Source organism: Chionomys nivalis, chromosome 24 (genome assembly GCF_950005125.1).
Source record: "Chionomys nivalis chromosome 24, mChiNiv1.1, whole genome shotgun sequence".
Taxonomy (NCBI): Eukaryota; Metazoa; Chordata; class Mammalia; order Rodentia; family Cricetidae; genus Chionomys; species Chionomys nivalis.
Genome location: NC_080109.1, coordinates 1,149,694 through 1,174,339, shown reverse-complemented (window position 1 = coordinate 1,174,339; position 24,646 = coordinate 1,149,694). Strand labels below are relative to the sequence as shown.

The 24,646-nt window shown below is 43.5% G+C and overlaps 1 protein-coding gene across 9 annotated transcripts in view; it reads left to right on the top strand.

The window, feature by feature from the left end:
- The window catches only part of Sh3d19 (SH3 domain containing 19), a 146,905-nt gene that overhangs the window by 90,647 nt on the left and 31,612 nt on the right, over positions 1-24,646 (top strand). For 3 of the 9 annotated variants that reach the window (XM_057757072.1, XM_057757074.1, XM_057757073.1), the window contains exons 3-8: positions 7,686-7,726; positions 12,129-12,168; positions 13,601-13,643; positions 16,134-16,272; positions 16,394-16,556; positions 17,173-18,147. In XM_057757072.1, coding sequence (XP_057613055.1) covers positions 12,153-12,168; positions 13,601-13,643; positions 16,134-16,272; positions 16,394-16,556; positions 17,173-18,147 — 1,336 coding nt within the window. In that variant the 5' untranslated portion in view covers positions 7,686-7,726; positions 12,129-12,152. The remainder of the gene's footprint in view (positions 1-7,685; positions 7,727-12,128; positions 12,169-13,600; positions 13,644-16,133; positions 16,273-16,393; positions 16,557-17,172; positions 18,148-24,646) is intronic. The other 6 variants (XM_057757076.1, XM_057757075.1, XM_057757071.1 and 3 more) reach the window with 3 other exon arrangements.

The window sequence follows — 24,646 nt, the reverse complement described above, 5'->3', positions numbered from 1 at the left end:
TCCTCAAAGGATGTGCAAGATTTTGTTGACTCTCCATGGGAAGTCTCACCCTCCCTGAGGAGTGGATGGGGGGTGGGGTCGGTAGAAGATGGGAGGAGGAGGGGAGAGAGAGGGAACTGAGATTAGTATGTAAAATGAGAAAAGATTGTTTTAAAATATATACATATATATTTCTCTCTTCCTCTCACTCTTCTTACTTTCTCTTCCTATATCCTTTTTTCCACATGTGTGTGGCATGTGTAAGCATGTAAATGTGTGTTCATACATGTGTGGGCATGTGTGGTAAGGGATGTTCTTGCACATGAGTGGGCCTGTATGTGAGACCCAAGGTTGAGGTCTGGAGTCTTCCTCAGTTACTTCCCACCTCATTCACTGAGGCAGGGTCTCTCGATTGGACCCCAAGATCACTCATATGCCTGGTCTACTTTGCTTTGTGAGTCCCATCTCTGCCTGTGGAGCTCTGGATTTGTGGGGGGGGGGGGGACAGCCACAGCACTAGACATTTGCATAGGCTCTATGCTCACTGCTTACTTGGTGAGTACTTTAACCTTGGAGCAATCTCCCCAGCCCCTCACATCCTTTTTTAAAGTTTTTGTTTACCTTTTTAAAACATGTGTGTGTGCTTTATGCAAATTTGTGTTCCGTGTGTTTGCAATGCCCACAGGGGCCAGAAGAGGGCATTGGATTCCTGGAACTGGAGTTGTAGATGGTTGTGTGCCACCATGTGGGTGCCAGGAATCAAAACTTAGTCCTGGAAGAGCAGCCAGTACTCTTTTAACTACTGAGCCATTTCCTCAGCACACCCTGTAGTGGTATATTATTTGTATTTTCATAAATAAATCTTGCCTGAAGACCAGAGGCAAAGCTAAGGCCACTAGAGGTCAGGCAATGGTTGACATGCACCTTTAATCCCAGGATTTGGGAGAGAGTCAGGTGGACCTCTGTGAATTCAAGGCCACCCTGGGCTACACAAGATCAATGTAGAAACAAATCCAGGTGGATTAATCCTGGATTCGTATGCTGTACATTTCTTGGTTGAAATTTAAAATTCATTCCTAATACTCTAACAATTAGGCGTCCAGTTTTAGTGGTCTTTTGCTTTGAGAGAGCCAGGGCAGGGGGAAAGGGAGGCTGAAAGCCAGTAAGTCAAAAGGAGACAACCATATATGATCTAATACTATCCTTCCTTCCCCCTTAATGTAACAGATAACCTCTCAAAATTGTGCTGTCTTTCTTATGCCTTTCACCAGTAAACAAACCCTTGCCATAAAATATAATTCTACTCACATATCTGAAAAGAAGGGCATTGAGTCTCAGCCCTTTCTTGTGATTCAGTTTCTTTCCTTTGTTTCTTTTCTGGTACAGAGGCTGGGACCCAGGTCTCATTTTTCTACAGAGTTATATCCCCTCCTCTTTAGGATTTTTATAGAAACTCTCTTTAGATCAGACAAGATTGGCTCTGGAGGAAAGTTAAGAAACAGCCTAGAAAAGATTTATTTCAGTTGCTTAGTTCTTTGGTTCACTCAATAGGTGTTTATTGTCCATCAGAATCCCAGTTTTCTCTGTGTTCACAGAGGTTACAGGTCACACCGGACACGTTGCAATAAATGCCACCTTTCTCGGGTACCAACTGGACATTATGCTACACGTTTCTTCACAAATTGAGTTGTGTGCCTGTTCCTCATTATATAAGGAGCCTGACTGAGACACATTTTATCTGATGAGCTTCATAGTGTTACACATGGCTTGAAACTAGCAGTGTATCTGTGCCCCACTTATTGGGGGCTACTGGACTCTTATAATGAGAGTGTCTCTTTTAGATAGTACGCAGCTACAAAAACAAAAACAATAAATTTAGTCATCCCTGAAATTCTACGAACTGACACTTAGGGTTGCCTGTCTGTTACCAAATCACATGTTGGAGTCTAAAGTGCCATCATAGAAGGCCAACTTGATTGCCACTCTTCCATCCACTGTTGGTAGCTAGGCCAGCCCTCTAGTGAGTGCCGGATGCTTGCCAAGGTGATATTCTGTATGAAAAGTACCTCTTTATTTTCCCCAGAGCTGGCAGTGGATCCAAGGCCCAGGACATGTGAGACACGTGCTATATCGCGGGTTATTGAGTTTATGAACCAAGGTCTGACTGTAACCGAGACTGACCCTGAACCCACCATCCCCCCCCCTCACCTTTATCTCCTGAGATTATAGGTGTGTCTCACCAGGTCCTGTGAGCAGTTCCTGCTTTTAGATGAAAGATGCTTTGGACAAGATGCACAGGGCAGGGCATAGCTGGGTATTGATATCAAGAGGGCAAAACCAGCAGCCAAATTAGTTCTGAGGATTTGTGTGCTGAGTGGGCTGTGTGTGGAATCACTGGAACTAGTTAAATTATATTTCTTTCTGCCTGCAAGTAGGATTGAGTTCCCGTTAGTTCAGAGAGCACATGAAACGGTTCCACTGAGCTGCTTTGTGGAAATCGGGAGAAGCCATTATTTCTCCTTGAGAAACCTACAGTCTAATTAGGAAGTCGAGACATGCATGTGTGGAAAAAAAAATAGAGACAGGGCAGCAGACTCCAGTTTTAAATGTCCTGTAGTAATAACAGTTGAAAGCATTTTCCATGATCTTTGAACTTTTTATAGAATTTCTTTTTAATAGACTTAGAGCGATATGAAACTAAATCACCAGAGCCACCGATCACCCTGGCCATTTTGTAGAACACATCCTGGGAGGGTGGCCTGAAAGAACAGAGGACTATCTGTGTTTACAATGGGAATAAGAGCGTGGGACCAAAGCTTGTGGCCTCTTCCCTTTGCCTTTGCTTGGACTCCGTGCGAGATGAGGTGAATGAGAAGTGTGCTTTACGACACTCGGAATGTTTGCTCAGTGGAGGATAGCAGTCCAACAGGGATGCAAAGTATTAGAATTTTCAGGATAGGGTTATGATTACTAGATCAGCCCAGTAGTGTTGACTCAGTAGCTCTGAAATTCCAGCCTGGCTGGGGATGTAGGACAGTTGATGGAACACTTGCTTGTCATGGGTAAAGCCATATATAACCCAGGTGTGGTGAGTGACACACGCCCGTAATCCGGGTATTCCAGAGACAAAGGCAGGAGCATTAGAATGAGGTCATCCTCAACAACACAGGACCAGCCCAGAGCACGCTAGAGTCTATCTCAGAAACAAAACAACGTTTCAGCCACATGTATTAGGAGCTATTGAGTTTTCAATATCGGAAAGTAGGGTAGGAAATGCAACATTTAAATCTAACACGTGCCAGCCCTGTGTTCATACATTTTACGTGGTTTTCCTTTGAGGCTTAGCTGCCAGCCAGAGGATAGACGTCAGTCTTCATTTTACAGTCAAAAGAGGAGCAGAAAGTAAACAGCATTGGCCTGTCATAGAAGAGGGAACCTAGGCCTCTAGCTGGCTTTGTACCCTTCTCTTGATGTGGGTCCAGTCAACTCCTAGACATATCATACATCCTATCAGCCTGTCTCTCCCCACAAATATGTAGCATATTAATGTAGCTCATTGAAACTGTTATATCTGTCCTTCAGATTATTTGAAAACAACGAATAGACAAGTGCCCAGGAAAACTTGATGTTGTATTATTGATCTTTTTGAGTTTTTCAGCCATGGTTTCACAATGTAGCTCTTATAGACCAGACTGGCCTCAAGCTGACAGAGATCCACCTGCCTCTACCTCTAGAGTGCTGAGATTAAAGGCATGCCTCACCACCACCAGACATATTATTGATCTTCTTAAAGAATATTTTTACATATTTTTTGACAAGTCCATACCTGTATACAGTGCTTCTTGATCATATCCACCTAATGTCCCCTTCCCCCCAGACCTGCCCCCAACATGGCCCCTCCCACCATGGTCTTCTTTGTATAACCCACTGAGTCCAGTTAGTATAGCAGCATACACATGGTATTGATCTTAACCGTTAGAAATTGGCCTGTCAGTGGTGACCAGAGATGAGTGAATTTGAATTCATGTAACTTCTCCTTATAGATTTCAGAGATTTAATTACAGAGGGGTTTTGTTTGTTTGTTTATTTTTGTAGTTTTTGTTTTGGTTTGCTGTTTTGTTAGTTTTGAGACACAAGCTTACCAAGTAGCTGAACTACAACTCACTGTAAAGCCAGGCTAGCCTCAGACTCACCCGCAAGGGCTGGGATTATAACTGTGCCCCTCACTCTCGGTTTAGAAATTCTTTTGTTATATCACGGTTTTTAATTTTAGCCAAAGCCATTTCTAAAACTGGAGCTTCTCGGTGGCGGCTTGTGGATTAGCGTGTTCCGTGTGTTGAGCGCAGTCAGTGCCCCTCCTTGAAAGTCATTCCAGTTGGGTCACAATTACCTTTCTTTGTTTCCTTTGTAAAAAGAGGGTCTCATATAGCTCAGGTTGGCCACAAACTCATTTTGTAACTGAGGATGAGCTAGAAGCTCCTCCTGCTTCCCCTTCCAGAAAGATGGGGTTCTGGGTCTGTGTCTCCACGTCTGGCATCTGTGGTACTAGGAGTCGAATCTTGTGCTAAGCAGGGCTCTGCCAGCCCCATCCCTAGCCCCCCTTTTACACGACTTCATTCTATACCTCTTAAGCGTGAAGTTTATCTAAGTTTTAGAACTATAAGGTTTTTTTTTCACTTAGTGCAGCTATACTTTCTCCTACTTTTCAATTTATCACGTCCTAGCCCAACATCGTGTATTATGGTATTAATCTAGACTACCAAAATATCATTATTCCTTTATATTTATGGAGCGCAGTTCTTACAGAACAGTACTTCCTCTTCTCTGTTACATAATATATTGCTTTAATTCAAAAGTTACTATTTGGTGGTGTGAGTTACGTCCCGTACACACAGACCAGAAGCATAAGCTGTTCCGTAGGTCACTTGGTTCATCTGGGGGTACAAATCAAACTGACCACAGCCCTATTTATAAAATCACAAGGAGTTGTATTTTTCTGAAATGTAGGAGATCATATGTGTTTCATTGTAGTCAAGGAATAAATATTTGGAGTGGGGGGAAAAAAGAAAATGGAAACACAAAAGTATATATTATGTGCCTGTGTAAAAATGCCATCATGGGAGCCATTTTGTTTCTTTGTTTATAGGTGGTTTTCTGGGATGTGATGTGTATCTCCGAATCCCAGCTTTTTAGTTGACTGAATAGCAGGGACTGGCCTTCAAGTCACAGTCTTCCTGCCTTAGCTTTTGAATATAATGGAATTATGCGTATGACCAGCTTCCCGACCCATTATTGTGTATAATTACTATATGGGGAGTGTAAGTCAGTGGTAGAACTTTGCTTGGCCTGCCTAGGGTCCCAGGTTCAACATCATAAAAAGCAGAAATTCAGGCCAGGCCATTGTTGCACTTCCTGCCCCACCGAACAACCACGTGGTGGAAGGAGAGAATCAGCTTCCAAAAGTTCTCCCTCCTCACACATGCTCACCATAATGCACACACATGAACACATGATAAATACATATAAACAGAAATACTTTCTTGACTGCAAACAATCCTGAGCTCTAAACACAGAACTTACACAAAGGTTTCTTTCGTAGAACAACTACTTTCTATGTTCTGTCATGAAAAGACTGATTTCTCTACCCAAGGTTGGCTCTACTCCCAATTTTCTGAAAAACCTTGTGTTTCTTGATTTCCCCCCTCTCTTCCTCATCCTGCCTCAGCCCTGCATCCCCTCATCCAGTCCCTGATCTTCTCAGTCTCTGTCGCTGCCGTCTTGCCTTGCCACCCAGAAGTGGTGACGCCGGCTTCAGTTCCGTCCTTGTTGGTCCTGGCTCTTTATTTGTTGCTGCCGGCACTGGCTCTCTGTAGGTCTTGTGTTGTCACCTGGAGAAGGCAGAGCACATTGCAGCCACTCAGCTCGGTTCTGTTTGGAAGAATTGTGACATCCACAAGGTATAGAGTTCAGTGAATTACCACCTCTTCTGAGTAACTCAGGAAGTCCTTTATCTGACACCTAGGAAAGGAAGGTTTTGGATTTCAGTCTTTCAGGTTTGGGGTACCCGAGTGGACTTTGGGGTACCCAAGTGGACTTTGCTGGGAAGCATCCTTATCCCAAAACCCAAAGTGTTCACAAGGTTTCAACCTTTTGAGTGTCATGACCGTACTCAAAAGTTTGGATTTGGGGGGCTGGAGAGATGGCTCAGAGGTTAAGAGCATTGCCTGCTCTTCCAAAGGTCCTGAGTTCAATTCCCAGCAACCACATGGTGGCTCACAACCATCTGTAGTGGGGTCTGGTGCCCTCTTCTGGCCTGCAGGCATACACACAGACAGAATATTGTATACATAATAAATAAATAAATATTTTTTTAAAAAAGTTTGGATTTGGAATTTTTAGACCAAAGATGTTCAACCATGACAGGACTTAAAAGAGACTTAAAATAATAGAAATGCATTTATCTCACTGTTTTTGCTGGGGTCAGTAGGTGACTTAAAACAGCAAGAGCATATTAGCCTAGTGCTTTTGCTGGACCTGAGGTGTCAGGAGGCCTATGTTCCTCTGAAACCTGGCCTTGTAGTTCCTGTGGTCACTGACAGTCTCTGATGGTTGTCAGCTCTGAGCAGCGTCCCTGTCACCATGTGGAGCTTTCCCTAGGTATCTGTCATCTAAATATCAAGCCACATTGGATTCTGTCCATCCTGCCCCCATATGGTTATAAAACAAAGCATTAAGATGGGGCCTTGCATATAGCCTCAAAGTGGTAGTCTATGATCATCATGGTGAGAAGCAGACAGGCATGGTGCTGGAGCAGTAGCTGAGAGCCCTTACATCCTAATTCACAGGCAGCAGAGAGACATTGGGCCTAGTATGGACTTCTGAAACCTCAAAACCCACCCCTAATGACATACCTCCTTCAACAAGGCCACACCTCCTAATCCTTCCAATCCTTCTTAAACAGTTCCATGCCCTAGTGACTAATCATTCAAATATATGAGCCCATGGGGGACCATTCTCATTCAAACCACAACAGCAAGTATAATTTTAAAGAACATTCTGAAAAATGTAAGGAATAGTATTAAAATATATATTTTGTTGGCTTTTATTTCCCCTAAATCTTCTCATTACACTGGTTGTCTATTTTTTTAAAATAGTCCCGAAGACAGTGCAGCTGATTTGAGGAAAAAAAAAAAAAAAACACACAAACATCAAACTCACGTATTTTGTAGCTAGAGTATCTTGACCAGTGAACAAACACACTGGAAGAGGGGACTATAACAAAGTCAACAGAAAGCCACAACCAGCTACTGAACAGAATCCCCCGAGAGTAGATTTCTTTGTTGGGCCGAGGTATTTTAAAGCCTCATCTAAAGAAGAAACTGTTGGTCTTTAGGTCAAATTGCGACTCACTGTATTTAGATCCACTGTAAGGTTGAGGGAGAGCTACGGGAAGCTCTCTGAGCACAGTGGGGTGTCCGATGAGGAGGCGTGTCCAGATTGTCCCTGAGAGACGTGATGTGTTGGTGTCTACGAAGGGGATTTTAAGGCATCGTAATATAAAAGGCAGTTTTAAGTTTTTCACTAATTTTTGTTCTGCCAAGAGACCAGTAACTAATGGCTTATGCCCCTCCCATGACCTGGCATTGTGAAAAACTGTTCTCAGGATTGATGAATGTGTGATGCATTTTCTCTCTTTCTTTTTCTAGCCAAGGACCGTTGTCATCCATTAGAGCGGTGATCAAGAGATGTAAGTCTGTTTTCTTCTGCTCTGTGTCTTCCTCTGTGGTAGAGTTATAAACAATGGTTTAGGTTCCCAGGAAGCAATTGTAGATGATGGATCTGCAAAGGCCCCAGCAACTGTAGCTTCTCTTTAGAGGTAATAAGGCATTTTTGGCAGCTAGCTTTTCAGCTGCCGTAGGTTGAGAAGCCAGAACCTCACTTTTCCCTCATTGCATCAAGTAATTTAATCAAGTAATGAACAAAATCTGGAGCTGGGCACAGTGGCACATGCCTGTTGTCCTGGCACTTAGGAGGTGGAAATCGGAGGATCCAGAGTTCATAGTCATCCTTGGCCATTTGAGATTCTGTCTCAAAACAGAAAACTGAAAATTTAATCTGGTAATGCATATCTATGAGCAGACCGAATTTTGTGAAACAATTTTTCTAAAGTACAAGGTGTCTGTCTGCTGAGTTTAAGAAACATTAAGCCCTGGGCTGGAGAGCTAGCTCAGTGGTTAAAAGCACTGGCTGTTCTTCCAGAGGACCTGAGTTCAATTCCCAGTGCCCACATGGGCTGTTCCAGTGAACCGGACGCCTCTCTGTACTCAAAGGCACTAGGCATTCACATGGTGCTCAGACATACATGCAAGCAAAACACCCATACACATAAAACAAAAAATAAAATTAATATCAAACCTGTATCTTCTGATTAATTTGCTCTCTTCATGTATTGGGGGGAGGGGTGTCAAGACAGGGTTTCTCTGTGTAGCCCTAGCTGCCCTGCAACTCGCTCTGTAGACCAGGCTGGTCTCGAACTCAGAGTTCTGCCTGCTTCTGCCTCCCAAGTGCTGAGATTAAAGGTGTGTGCCACCACTGCCTGACTTCTTCATAAAAAAGTTTTTAAATTGTATATATAATTATATATAATGTATATATGTATTCCTATAAAGATATGTTCATACTTCTATATAAAAATAGAACTGCTGTAAGCAGAATTCTCTCCAAACTTAGCATTTATATTTTGTGTCTTCACCCCTCAGATGGTGTTTTATACTTGCCATTAGTATAGAATTTTACCATTTTGTAAGGAAAAGGATCTGAAAAGCTCTTTTATTTAAACAGGACATGGGTTACCTGTTACAAGAAAAGTAAAGATGTGATTTTAGATGTTTTACGCAGTATCTGAGCCAAGATCGCCACACTAAAAAGAATATAGCCTTTTTTTAGGAATGTAACTTTTAATATACAATATGAGTTTAAGGCATCCACGCGTCATTAAGAACAGTACAGTGAAAATCAATATGGTGGCAGTTCATAAAAATATGTCGTCTATGGTAAAGAGAAGGTCAGTGGTCAAGAGCACTTGCTGTTCTTTCAGAGGTCTGGGGTTTGATCCTTGACACTCACATTGGGAGGGAAAAAAATGAAAGAGACGGAATCTTTTGGTGTCCCTTTAAAGGACAGTAATGGAGATGTGTGGTCATGTTTGTGAATCCTTGCCTGCTGAGGAGGGGAGCTGTCCCTGCCTGGCACCTTCCCCTCTCCTTCCCGGGAATGACTTCCCCTTTGTGCTTAATCCCCCATAGAGTCTCCAGGATGGAGTTTGCTTAGACTATGCAAGACTTAAAGGGAGGGCAGAACAAACCAAAAGAGTGGCCAGAGAAGTAGAAAAAAACAGGAGACAGCTGCCTGTGACCTAAAGGATGGACATAATACAGTCGAGCCTCGAGCCAAGTAAAAGGTGGACAAGGACAGGCTATTCTGTCCTTGGGATGTCGGTGGAGACAGCAGTGACCGTAGAATATCTGAACCGTGAATGGGATGAAGCTTGGGAGTAATGAGGAGAGAGGGGTGGTGTTTGAGAAGTCCGCAGTCAGGTCGAGAGAGCCTGTTTGTAGTCTGCTGAGGGTGAGAAAGTTTGGGGGTATTTGTGTCTGGTGGAGAAGCAGTCACTGGGGATCAACTGGGGAGTAAGAGAAGAAGGTAGCACAGCCCTCCCAGAGGGAGGAAGGAGATGGAGCAATGGGAAACTGAGCTAGATTCGGGGTCCCAATGACCCATTTGTCTTTTGTTAAAATTAATTAATTTATTTATTTATTAAAGATTTCTGCCTCCTCCACACCACCGCCTCCCATTTCCCTCCCCCTCCCCCAATCAAGTCCGTCTCCCTAAGAGCAATCAGGGTTCCCTGCCCTGTGAGAAGTCCAAGGACCTCCCACCTCCATCCAGGTCTAGTAAGGTGAGCATCCAAACTGCCTAGGCTCCCACAAAGCCAGTACGTGCAGTAGGATCAAAAACCCATTGCCATTGTTCTTGAGTTCTCAGTAGTCCTCATTGTTCGTTATGTTCAGCGAGTCCAGTTTTATCCCATGCGTTTTCAGACCCAAGCCAACTGGCCTTGGTGAGTTCCCGATAGAACATCCCCATTGTCTCAGTGTGTGGGTGCACCCCTCAAGGTCCTGAGTTCCTTGCTCATGCTCTCTCTCCTTCTGCTCCTCATTTGGACCTTGAGATTTCAGTCCGGTGCTCCAATGTGGGTCTCTGTCTCTGTCTCCTTTCATCGCCTGATGAAGGTTAATATTCAGGAGGATGCCTATATGTTTTTCTTTGGGTTCACCTTCTTATTTAGCTTCTCTAGGATCAATAGACAAAAGGGGGATGGGAGTGGAGTGGTGATGGTAATCACTCCTCATTTTGTTCATAGGAATGAGAATACTGTATCTATCTGACCTTGTCTAGCGACAGGACAAATGCAGACTCATGTGTAGCTGTCACGATGTAAGTGACACACGGGAATTAAAGACAAATGGCTCACTCCCATCCCCCCTTTTGTCTATTTAAGAAAATTTGTAGGGCTGGAGAGACGGCTCAGGGGTTAAGAGAACTGGGTGCTCTTCCAGAAACCCTGAGGTTGATTTCCAGAACTCATGTGGCTGCTCACCAACATCTGTGACTCTAGTCCTCCTAGGGGATCTTTTTTGGCCTCTGTGAGCACCAGGCATGCGCAGAGTACACAGACATACATGTAGGCAAATATTCATATACAATATTCATAGTTACTGTTGGTGAGAGCTGGGAATCCAACCTGGGTCCTCTAGAGGAGCAACTCATGCTCTTACCCATTTCCCAGCTACTAATTTAACAAGAAAAATTTTTAAAGGAGAAGTTGTAATTTTTTTATCTTAGCAGTTAATTAGGATGTATGTTTTACTAGCCCAGAATCTACCATCTAACCCTGACAGGAAGAGAACCTTTGTTACCTTTTAATGCAGTATTCCACTGCTAGTTGCTTTTCAAATTCTTTAATATTGATTCTAGTCCAGTCTATGGTGGGTTTTTGAATATTCATTCTTGTGAGTCCTAAATATTCTTTAAAGTTTTTTAAATAGGTGCTAATTGGATATATATGACCTTTCATTAACCTTTTTGCTGTTCATTTTCTTTGGTTTTTTTAAAGACAGGGTTTTGTTACATAGCTCAGACTGACCTGGAACTCATTATGTGCCCAGGCTGGCCTTGAGTTTATAGTGATTCTCTTGCCTTCCAAGTGCTGAGATTATAGGCCCTTTCATTAACTTTTTGAGACAAAAATATCTGGAGAATTCAAATTTAGCTGGCACTGTTTCCGTACCATGAATTGGGAACTGTCCACACTTAGAAGCGGGGCTGTCAGCAGATGAGCTAACCCTGTTTTACAGTTAAAGGGAAACTGAATCTGGGGAGGAAAATAGCTCACAAGGTAGAGCCGGGATGTGGACCACAGAGTTGGCCAGTCTGGATGTCCCTGATGGCACAGCATCCGCTCACAAACTGCCCCAAATAATGTCGCTGCTGAGTTTATGATTGTGACTTTTACCAATGGGGTGTTCTATAACAGGTACATCTATAACCTAAACCCTTCTATATATTTGTTTCCTCTGATCATTTAATAGATAATTTAAAATAATTTAGAACCAAGACTAACATCCAACTCACCTAGTACCAAAGGAGACCAGCAATATGGAGAAACGAGCTTCTCCAAACCTTGCCAACTGTCACAGTCGTGACCTCAGGTGGCTGACTTGCCTGTGCATCTCTCTTCCTACGGCTTAAGGAGAACCAAAGACAGTCTTTCCAGGCTTATGATCGCACTAAAACAGAGGGTTCTGTATTGGTGGTAGCACTACAAATCCACTCTCAACTTCTGACCACATGAAACTATGTATGGTTCATCAACTTTTCTTCTCCATTTAAGTGTGCAGAATGGGGGAGAACGTGGAGATCTTCCCCACAAACTGGTCTTTAGAATGGGCTCCTTGAGAACAGAGACAATACCTCTTAGTTCAAAGCAACGTGGCCGGTGGTCTTGCTGCTGAGATCCTCATAGAGCATAGGCACTGGCTCGCCCTTTCCCTCCCTTTCCTCTGTAATCCCTTCTTTTTCTCCCTTAGCATTCATGAATAGTACAGAGCACAATGCCCCGTGGAAGAGGTACGTCTATGCCAATGAGACTTAAGTCTTGGGGAAAGTGTGCCGTATCTGCTGATTCTGTCTTCAGTGGTGATGGTGGGGGCTTGACTGAAGCAAGGAAACCTTAACAATCAGACGTCTCGCACAGAGCTCTGACCTCCTCTCCCCTTCTGGTAGATAAATGTCCTTCAGGGTGGCCCAGCCTTGATCCGAATGTCAACTGTCGGTGGAGCCAGGTGATGCCATGAACAGGGTCCAAGCTGAGACCCATACATGGGTTTTACGTTTCATATATTGGGGTTCCACCTATGCAGCCCAGTGTAGATACAGCTGTCCCAGCTCTCAGTGTAGCCCGGATTTCATTCCTGCCTTCACCGGTGTCCCCTTCAGCTCTGGCAGCCATGCTCAGAGGAAAGTTGGAAAGGAGAGACGCTTCGAGTCTTCCCAAACCAGAGGCACCGGGAGAGTAATGGAGAGGCAGGTGGTGAAAGCTGCCGTTTTAGTACAAATGCCCTTGTGTGCAAGTCTTTATGGTAGAGTAGTTGAAGATGCCACCCACCGAAGGGATCTTTGAAAATAGAGATAATGTTCTGTTATATCAAAATGGATCTCCAAATGTGACCTATTTGCCACATTGTCCTGTTGAATTGATTTGCTTTATAAATAAAATTCAGGAAAAAATTTAAGCCGTGAAGCTTTTATTTGGGTCTGGCGAGGTGAGTAGACAGAGTCTCACCATGTAGCATGGACCAGCCTGGAATTAACTGTGTAGACCAGGCTAGCCCTGGACTCACAGAGATCTACCAGCGTCTGCCTCGGCACTAGAACTAAAGACATGTGCTACCACACCTGGCTGCCTTGGAGAGGTTTGAGTTTGAGAGTTGAGGGAAAAGTCATTGCTTCACACACAAAAATGTGTGTTATAAATATGGCCGTGAAAGGAGGATTTTGAGTACCTTTGTTTTTATTATTATTTCTTAATCAATAGAACTACTATAAAGGTCAAAAAAGTTAGAAAACAGATTAAGAATGTGTTACTTCTACACTTTTTACAGTAGAAATTTAAACTATTATAATAGGACAGTCCTGTGGATAAAATTTAAAATTTCCTTCCCATTGTTCCTTCATGTCATAATCTCAATGCCCCACCCTGCAGTCCCTCTCCAATAACTTTTCTCTGTTCTTTCTTCCCATGGTGATTTTTCAGAATGTCGTAATATTTTAGATGCTATTTGAAATCTATTATTTTCTTCTGCAATACATATATGATTATAATTAACTGTGCCATATCTGAAGATCATTTTGATTTATTTTTCTTAGAGGTATTAATGGTGATCACCTTCCATATGTGTCCTTGTACGCTAACGTGTTTCTAATTGTGTACTCTACAGAAATCGATTCTTTACTGAATGCACTAATATGGTGGTACACTAGCTTATCTTTTCTCTCCCAGCTTCTCGGACCTGTATTCAGAGTGAACTTCATCGGGATAGGAGGTATGGTTACATTTACAGTAGAGAGGATATTCTGACCATGTAAATTAAAGTATTTCATAACTGGCATATTATTTCACCTTCGTAAACAGTGTTATACTGAGATCTACCTCAGCAACACATCTCTGAATCAATCTCTAAGTTTGAGAAAGGAATGTTTTGCTTTAGAAAAGTAACACGGGCCATAAAAGCTTCTTCTCTGTTTGCTGGATTCAATTTTAAATTAATTATTAAGCAACTATTCGATGTAAATGTTATTATAATGACTTAGAGAAATAATCTGTTCTTTATAAGTAATAATAAATGTTGCCTAGACATAGAAATGGAAGACAGGGTAGAAAATGGGTCAGAAGGGTAACAGAAAAGGCTAGATGGGTATATAGATGGATACACGGTAGAGATGTAAATAGAAAGAGTGGCAAAAGAGAAGGATGGATAGATGGTAGGTAGGTAGATAGATGATAGGTAGGTAGGTAAGTAGATAGATGATAGATAGATAATAGGTAATAGGTAGGTAAGTAGATAGATAGATAGATAGATAGATAGATAGATAGATAGATGATAGATAGATAGATAGATAGATAGATAGATAGATAGATAGATGATAGGTAGGTAGATAGATAGATAGATAGATAGATAGGAGAGCAGATAAACAAATGAAAGGATGGACAGGTAGATAAATGAATGGGTAAATTTTTATGAGTCAACATCCCTACTTGATGTGAGATTCCCCTCTGTATGCTGTGAATATCATTGGTTAATAAAGGAACTGCTTTGGGCCTATAGCAGAGCTATAGGGGAACAGAGCTAAGTGGGGAAAACTAAACTGAATGCTGGGAGAAAAAAGGGCAGAGTCGAGAGAAGCCATGTAGCCCCTCCAGAGCCAGACAGAACTTTACCCGGTAAGCCACAGCCATGTGGCAATACACAGATTACTAGAAATGGGTTAAATTAAAATGTAAGAGCGAGCTGATAAGAAGCTAGAGCTAATGGGCCAAGCAGTGATCTAAATAATAAGGTTTCCGTGTGGTTATTTCAGGGCTAAGCGGCCAGAACTAACTAGCAGCCTCCTTCCTACAAATTGGCACCCAATGTTTTCAACTTTTTCAAAACACAGTAAAGAATAGTGAAGAACAAGAACTATTTGGGGCAGTACAATAAGGAGGCAGTTTCCCTCGGTGACCCAGGCTGGTCTAGAACTCTTTATGTAGCCCTGGAAAGTCTTGTACTTACTGCATCTCCAGCCTCAGCTTTCTGAGAGTTAGAATTACAGGCCTGAGCCACTTATCCCAGCAGAAGGACTTCAGAGCCAAGTTCAAATCCTGAGTTCAGTATTTTCCTATCGTATGACTTTAGACAAGCTACGGTACCTCCTTAGCTTCCATGTCCCTCTCTGTAAAATGCTGGCCATGCCCACCTCGTCAGTTGTCATGGGGATTAATGTGTATGTATAGTATTCAACATTAACAGGTAACTCTTAGTTAGAAAAGGGGTTCAGGGAATTCAGTTCAAACTTAACCATACTTCACAAGCTAGCAAGAGAGTGTGTATAGATGCACTGTTTTGATAACATATTTTCTGTTTCCATGGAATGCTAGAGAAGACAAAATAAATATCATTATTCCTGTTTATTAGATAACAAACTGAAGTTCAGAGACGTTGACTGGCCTTCCCAGGGTCACATAGTTGGGGTTTGCTAGAAAAGCACATTGAAAATAAAGCATATATACAGACTCAGAAGCCAGGCATAGTGGCCACCTCTTTAATCCCAGCACTCAGGAGGCTGAGACAGGTGGATCTGAGTTCGAGGCTAGCCTGGTGTACATAGTGAGTTCCAGGACAGCAGAGCTACACAATGAGACCCTGCCTTCAAAAAAATAAATAAATGAAAGCAAACAAACAAAACTATAGACGAAGAGTAGTAAAGGAAGGTTCTCCTGAGTCACCACAACACAAATATTCCAGATAAATCATCAAGTCATGTACAGAATTGACTAGAGGTGTGTTTATAACGCCATGTTCTCAAGGTAAACATGTGAATTTAAAACATTTAAAGGTAACTTCGAGTTGAGGCAGAGATAGCGTGAGACAATGGTATTCATCACATGGGAGTTTGCACTCTGTATATACTTTATCATCACAGGAACCCAAACAAGTTCACTGCCAATTTGTTCTTCTACTGTGTGCCACACATTTGTTCTGCTAGCCAACAGCAGAGCTGTGGAATCAAACTGAAAAGCCCGAATTAGCCCTGTCCACTATCAACCAAAGCAAGGCTAAATGCACTAGACCTAATTAGATTCTTGGAGGATTGTGGTCATCACTCTCTTGAAGCCTGTCTGGCTATACTATGCAGCCACCAGGACCAGAAAGACCATTCTGAGACCTCTAATAGATTTGGATGCCTTTTTATGGAAAGTGATTGCCACCCTCAGTCTCTGATGATGGTAGCTTGTTTCCTATTGAGAACCTCACTGGGGCTCCATCTTCCAGGCGCCCAGAGATCACCATTGTGGCAGCAGAGCCACTGAGGCCGGCCTCGTGGTTCCCAGGAGCTCCACCACCGGGACTGGGATTTCCCTCCACCCCCGTAGCAGGCCCTTGGAGACCCAATGACTTGGTTCCTGCTGAGGTTCGTAGACACCGCTTTGCGTTTTCTTTTTCAAATTAAACTCAAAGGTTTTGACAATGAGACTTGAAGCACCTTGCCTGTTGCCCATAGATGCAGGCAATTTTCATTCTTTGCTTTCCAGCTCCCGCCCTCCTATGAGCAAGTGATAAAAGAAATCAACCAAGTTCAGGTTAACACTACCAATAACAATAATGCCGCTGCCACGCCAAGGAGAACTATTACTTCTGCAACTCAGACCGACTTTCCGGAAGAAATAGACAGTGATCTGCCTCAAAGTAATGCAAGTAATTTGTCTTACCTAATCAGCCGGCCTCCAGGCTTTAAAATAAGTTACAAGTCATACATAATCTATTGAGCCCTGCTTCCTAGGCTCCATGACCACTGTATGCTTTCTTAATTTGGATATACAGCAATTGCTATAATTGATCTTTCCCGAGCACTGCAACCCCAGTCTCTGGCCCATATCTCAAAAAATAGCCTGTTTAACTCACATTACTGTGGGTTCCCTCTATTCCCAAGGAGAAAGAGTTTACATTTAGCAAGTTGAGCTAAGTGTAAGATGCTGAGGGAGACTGTTCTCTGGGCTTCTTCAGGGTCTTTTATTAGGGAGAGAGGGGAGAGTGACTTGCCTTGGGAAGAAAAGCATTGAAGTTGTTGGGATTTTGACAACCAGATAGAAATGGTTCCTGTGATGTCTGATGAGAACTAGGAATCTAATGGTGCTTTAATTTACACAATGATTGTGTTATATAAACAAATACAAGTTATATAGTCCTGTAAATGGTTTTGCAATGACTTTTTCTTTCTGTCTGTCTTTCTCTTTTTCTTTTTTCTTTTTTTCTTTTTTTTGCTTTCAAATGATAGCATGGTAACTTTGCTTTGTTCCTTTGGTCCTGTCAGCCCTACAGGCGCCTCTCAAGCCTCTTCAGGCTTCTCTGGCAGCCCCAGCTGGTAATCCCCCACCAAGTGTGGCGCCTTTAATAGTCTTTGATGTTTCTGAAGAGCAAAATTGTCCTGAAAACCCCAGTGCTACAAGATGTCCAGTGCCAAGACCAAGATCAAAGAGCAACCTCAGACCAGTAGCTAGAGATAGTAACAGCGAAGAGAAAGGGATCCAGAGAAGCCCTGCGGGCCCAAGAGAAGGCTGGCTGCTGGATGGCACCTGCGGCTTAGATAGTCAGGCCGTGATGAACATGATGAACACAGAACAAAGCCAAAATATTGTTTCCAGGATCAAAACCTTTGAGGGTCAGGCAAATACAGACATCTCGGAACTGCCCAAGAAACCAGAGATTATCCCTCGCACGGTTCCCCCGAAACCTGCTGTTTCCTCGGGGAAACCCTCGGTGGCGCCCAAGCCTGCTGCTAACAGGGTTTCTGGACAGTGGGACTCTTGGACGGGAAACAGGCTGAAGGTGGCTTCCAGAGAAGGGCTCACCCCATCCTCATCGCCACAAGAAGCCGGGGGCATCCCAGTAACCAAACCTGAATTGCCAAAGAAACCAACTCCTGGCCTTACGCGCAGTGTGAACCATGAGATTCTGGGAGGAAAGCCCATGGCCGAGCACCCTGATGTGGGGAAGAAAATTCCAACTCCTGCTCCCCGGCCTTTGCTGCCGAAGAAATCGGCCTCCCCAGATGTCCCAGCTTACCCTTCGGCTCCACCAAAACTGGTTTCGGTTCCTCCCCGCCTCTCAGTAGCATCCCAAGCCAAAGCGTTCAGGTCACCGGGAGAAGGGCCTCCAGCCAACCCTCCAGTCCCAGCTCCGCAGAGCAAGGCCCTGGGGGACATTGACCTCATCAGCTTCGACGATGATGTTTTGCCCACCTCAGGGAGCCCCGCCGAAGAACACCTCGGTTCTGAGATGGTTCTAGGTGAGTTAAACCCTGGCGTAGAGGGCAACCCGAACTCATCAGTGGTGTCTACAGTGCGTGTCACTGTTTTGGTTTTCGGTACTTAACACATGCATGGGGGCCGGGGTGGTGTGTGTTCCAAGATAATATAACAGAAATAAGAGGCATGGAGTGAGTACTTCAGGACACAGAGGGAAAGGAGAACCTGAGGTAGGAGGTGGGAGTGATGGAGAGATGCTAGAACACACGGATTTTTAGTATATGGGCCAGAGGTGAGCAGACCGGGGCTGGGGATCAATTTGTTGTGGGACCGACTTCCCTTATAAGCAGTTTACATTGAACACATCTGGGGACTTAGCAGTAGGAGAATGAGATGGAAGTTTCTCACGGAGGGAGACTCAGGTGGTGACCCCACAAGGGTCCTCGCTGAGAGCCAAAAGGCCTGCCCGAGGAAGGATCCTGCAAGAGTGATTGCCAGCACCCGCTCCAGAGCCTTTCTCGTGCCCTTACAGTGCGTCTTGACAATGCAAATTTCTGTAAATAAAACTCAACAATTGTCAGCAGCAGCCAAGATCAGGATAATTAAATTTCCCGAAGGCCAAGAGAATGTTTTCTTTCCTCACGCTGTTCGGATAGCAAAGCTTCTATCTCCGTGAAGTAAAGCTTATCTTCCATCTGTCAAGCTAAGTTGATCCGCAGATCACTGATAAAATTCCCTTTACTATTGTTTGCTTATTTGGATGAAATTTGTGGGGATATAAACTTAATAGTATTTTCCAGAGTTTAACTGTTATCTTATAAATATTAAGCATGCCTCAGAATGGTATAGAACATACTATTTGAAAGCCAAAGTCTGGCCAACAGGATAACTAGATATCAGCACAGCACTCGGGAGACTAAGTTAGGAAGGTCACAAGTTCAAGGACAACCTGGGCTACACCTGAGACTTATCTCAAACAAACAAAAAAACCTTGTATAGCATGTACATGATAGCGGACATATTTGTTAAATATTTAATGCATACAACTGGCTTTGGCAAATAAAGCAAAAAGACATGCCTCATGTACATCAAAAAGCAGAGGGCAAACATTAGGCCGTATTGAGTGTTCTGATGGTCCTAACACAGCGATGAATACTATTCTTATTTAATGCATACAACTCAAACATAATTTGATTTAATACAGAAACAGCAGGGCATCATTGGCCTCACTTTGCAGATAAAGTAAACAGACCGAGAGACTTTCAGTGCCTCTTGTCATAAAACTGTTTTCCCAGCCAAGGCTCGTGAGTGTGTGCATGTGCATGCATGTGTGTGTGTGCGTGTGTGTGTACGTGTGCGTGAGTGTGGTGTGTGTGCATGTGCGTGTGTGTGTGTCCATTGCGATTTGTGTACGACTGGGGGTCAAACCCGAGGCTTCATTCATCATACTGCCAACTGATCTGCATCCCCAGCGATCTTTTTTCTGCCTTGTTTATTTTTCACACGACGTTTGCTACCCAACATTTTGAGGACTCCCTCAGCCAAGCAAAACCGCGGAGACCTTTTTAATGTGGTTGCCAATATTGTTTTCTTATCCAAACCTTTGGATGTTACAAGGATCAGAGAAGGACAGAGATGGAGAAACAATGCAAACCAAACATACGTTGCCTTTCTAGCACCTACTAGGTACTGTGGAATGGAAACCTGGTTAAAACGCTGGAATTTCTTTTGTATCATTAAGACAGACATCTTCAGACAGGAAGCTGAACGGTGAGGCTATAGTTCCATGCCTCAGCACCTTGATTTCTACCACTTCATTGCACAACATTTAATTATGAGGGCCGTCTTTTGGCAAAACATATAATTTGCATGCCTCACCTGACTCTAACCATTGCTCTTGACTATGAAGTCATAGGTAATCCACTGTTTTCTCTTGTAAACCTACCCCCTCTATTTCTCACCTCCCCTGGTGACAGCCTCACACGAACAGCCTTCCCTAGAGAGACAGAAGCCATCCCTGAGTCTTCTCACTGCGTCACAGAGTATTTAACTATTTGGACTTGGAGTAGAGCAGGCTCTCACATGGTTGCTGTGTGACTTTTAGCATTTCTCTTACCCTCAAAGGACCTCTGTTTCCTCATACATAAAATACCATAGTAATACCCCTTGCCAGGCAAGGGTGGCACACGCCTTTAATCCCAACACTCAGGAGGCAGAGACAGGTGGATCTCTGTGAGTTCAAGGCCAACCTGTTCTACAAGAGCTAGTTCCATACAGGCACCAAAGCTACAGAGAAACCCTGTCTCGAAGAAAAAAAAATGCCCTATCATGGAGGATGTTACCGGGGCTTACGTGGTTGTGTAGGAGAGCCCTGCCACAACTGTAGCCTGGATGTAATGATTCCTTTCTGCTCTCACATCTGTTAAGCCGCTGTCACCTGCTGACCTTACCTTGTGGCCCATCCTCAGAGCGGCCTCCTACTTCAACCCCTGTCTGCTGCCCCACTTCCAGCCTTTGTGCCAAGATCACGGCGGCTTTCTTCTAAACCAAGCTCGCTCAAGCTTTTCATCGCCGTCTGAACTATGGCTGCCTGAGGGATTGTTCCAGAGTGCACACTGGCCTTGTGGCCCCCATACTTGTTCCCCTCCGGAGGTCTTCGGGGTCACCTCAGCCCCTCGGTACTGATGAATTTTTCGTTTGGTTTTTGACTGGGGATTCTGTGAGGCTTTGCTGTTATTTCGGTGGCATTGTCATTATAAGTGAAGGTTTGTGGCCTCTCTGAACCCTTGCCTAATTGGTCCAGGCATCAGCCAGAAACTGGGGGAGGAACACAGAAGAAAACTCAGAAATATGTCTTTGCTTCTCTTTGTCTTCCCTCAAATATAATGGAAAACTAATAAAAGTATTCATAAAATGAAGTTTCCATATTAATCGCAGGAAATAGAGATCAAAAAATACCTGACACTATGGAAACATTGTAAAGATTAGAAAAATTATTAAAGGAAAACTCATAAAACAGACAATTTAATATTGGATTCATTTCTTAGGTAGAATGCCTTCCAGGTTAATGTAATAAAGCCAAGAAGTATTAGCGATTCCACTTCACACCCTTACAAATCATACCCAGTTGTCAAAAATAAAAATAAAAAGGTAGAATATTTCCACTGTCAACTCCATTATACAGACCAGAATAATAGTTTAGCAGCCAAACTCTGCTTTTAATAAAACTCCAGGGAGAGAAATGACAGAAAAGCAAGCCAGAGATGGGGAACTAATTGCAGTGACAAGCATATTATTACAGACAGGTAATGGCCAGAAGACAACTTTATTGTCAGTGTCTCTATGAAGGCCAGGCATGGATGAGAAGGGTCGGCTTGTTTGGCGACACGTTTAGAATAATTGGTGTTGATATGAGGGACTGGAAGGAAGACAGAATGAACACGGCAAGTGAAAACACAGAAAAGATGCCATTGGACGGTACATTTGTCTTGGGATGCCTGAGCAGCCTCTGATAGAGTTATCGCCACGAGGTTGTTAACCTCTGGTAGGTCACAGGATCCTGAGAACCTGAAGCTGACTGTGACTCTTTTATCTCCTTTCCAAAGGCGTCTATTAGCTCGTGCACAAACAGTTTGAGGTGCAACATTCAGCATGTCCTGACCATTCATGGGCTCCAGATTAAGAATTTGTTCTAAAGAACTGGAGATAATACATGCCCGTGTGTCTGTTACTGTTCTATCGCTGTGACCAAACACTATGACCAAGGCAACGTGTAGAAGAAAGAGTTTATTTGGGTCTTATGGTTTTGGAGGGTTAGGGTTCATGACCGTTGTAGGTAGAGTTTTCCATCTAGACCGCCAGTCAGCTCTGTTCCACCAACTGCTCCCCAAATAATTACACACAGATGTACTAATTATAAATGCTTGGCTGATAGCTTAGGCGTGTTTCTAACTAGCTCTTACAAATTAAATTAACCCATATTTCTTATCTACCCTCTGCTACATGGCCATACCTTCTTTCAGCACAGCATGTTTATCTTGCTTCTCTCTGCATCTCCTTGAGACTCCCCAGACTCTGCCCTTCTTCCCAGCGTCCTCCTAACCTGGCTCTCCCACCCCATCTCTTCCTGCCCAGCTATAGGCCAGTCATCTCTGATTATTAACCAATGAGAGCAATACGTATTTACAGAGTACAAAGATAGTTCTATCATAGACCGTCATAGCAGGGAACATGCAGCAGTCAGGCAGCCTGGTGCTGGAGCAGTAGCTGAGAGCTATGGTTTCTTATTGTTTGTTAGTATTATTATTACCTTAGAAAAACAATGAGATTTTAGTTCTGTTGTTTTGTTTTGTTTTTTTGTTTTGAGCGAGGGTTTCTCTGTGTAGCCCTGGCTGTCCTGGATCTAGCTCTGTAGACCAGGCTGGCCTTGAATTCAGAGATCCACCTGCCTCTGCCTCCTGAGTGCTGGGATTAGAGGCGCATACACCACCATGCCTGGCTACAAAGCATTAAGATTTATTGACAACATCTCTTCAGATTAATAGTCTAATTCAACCTATTGTTTCCTTATACCTAATATCTCCACCTTCAAAACTGCTTCCAAACCATTGGGGAGAAAAGTAATTAATTTTTCTTTCTTTCTTTCTTTCTTTCTTTCTTTCTTTCTTTCTTTTTTTTTTTTTTAAAAAAAAAGCTCTTTCTTACAGTATATTTTTTTAAATGTTTGCCATCAATTTTTTCTTCAATCATAAAATGAAAGTATTTTGAAGTTAACTCAGGATTCCCCAGTTGATATTCAGGTTGTTTCCCTGTATTTTGTTTTCGTTTCATTTCTTTTAAAAACAATCCTCTAATATCTACTCCCATAAAATTTACTTCCAGTGTTTTCATTTCTGAAGTAAATTTGTAAAACTAAGGCCCAAGACCAAAGGTCACAAACTTGGGATCTTTGAACAGATACCAGTGATGTGGCCTCCTTCCAAGCTGTGCCTGCAGCACCCAAACACAAAGGGACATGCCACGCTTGCTTTGTATGTTGCCCACATTCAGGAGAAAAAAGTAAGCTTCAGCCATTGGGGGTGTGCCTCATTTGGAGGGAGCTTGCCTGGTTTGCATAGGGCCCTGGGTTCCACCATCATCGAGATAAAAGCCAGGCCTTTGGTCCTCCCCCTTCTTTGATTGGTCATCTCTGGTTGTGGTCTGTCGGATGGAGCCCAGCCCAGCACAACATGCCAGTGACCGCGTGACTCAAAAGCACAGCTGGAACCCATCACACCATTCCTGCCGGTCTGCAATGATGGGACACTGGTGTTCACCAAGGCACACATAGCAGAATAATAACATGTGGCCAAGCCAGTTACTTAAGCGCAGCTCAGAAGAGAGACCGCGTGCACAGCAAGGAGGCTGAGAGTTCTTTGCATATGAACTATAGCATAGTTTCTCATGTTTCCAGCCTTCATCCTAGGACAATGTGGCTGGCCCTTTGACAGGATTGTTGAGATCTGCCCTCTGCAGAGTGTGGGATTGGAGGCAGGGTTTCCTGGAGCTGGCCTCTCCAGCAAGCTGGATTTGGGTCTTCCTGTGCCTGCCTCTCCACAGCACCTATTGACCCCCTTTCTCTGTCCACCACCCACCCTGTGCTCTTGCTGTACACACACCCACCTACTCTGGATTGTGAACACCTACAGGTAGGTAGTATATTGGCCCGGACTCCAATTTCAGGCATTTCACAGTCAACATTTTCTCCCTCCAAACTCACCCAGCGATCATCGCTTGTCAAAAACTATACCGATAACCAACAGATTAGAAATGCCAGAAACATCAGCTATAGCAGAAATACCACACGAAGGGTTGATTACACAGAACATTATCAGCCTGATCCTTTTCTTAACTCTTTGATCCTTTTGTAATTAGAAAACAGAGGCCTGGGCTGAAGGGATGGCTCAGAGGTTAAGAGCACTGGCTGTTCTTCCAGGGGTCCTGAGTTCAATTCCCAGCAACCATGTGATGGCTCACAACAGATCTGGTGCCCTCTTCTGGCATGCAAGCATACATGCAGACAGAACATCGTGTACATAATAAATAAATAAAAATTTATTAAGAAGGAGAAGGAGAGAGAGAAAGAGAGGAAAGAGAGAGAGAAAACAGAGGCCTGGGAGATTTTGAAAAATGGTCTGTAGCTGAGGTTTGAGGTAAGGGTTGAGGATGTTGGAAGGCATGGCCAAGTTTCTGCAGCTTGTAGAGGGTAGGGAAGGCTGGTAGTTCTAGGTTCCAGAAGACCAAGGAAGCAGCATAGAGCAGTGGCCAGGGAAGAAGTGACGAAGAGAAAGGGGAGATGCTATAGATCGTGTCATTTTATTTTATTTTTGCTGTTCTATTTATTTTCAGGTCTCCCATCTTTTTTAAATTATTTTTATGATGGTGTGTGTGTGTGTGTATGCCTGTGTATGTGTCTATGTGTTTATCTGTGTCTGTGTGTTCTGTGTGTGTCTGTGTATATATGTTTGTATGTTGTATGTGTGTGTGTCTGTGTGTGTTTGT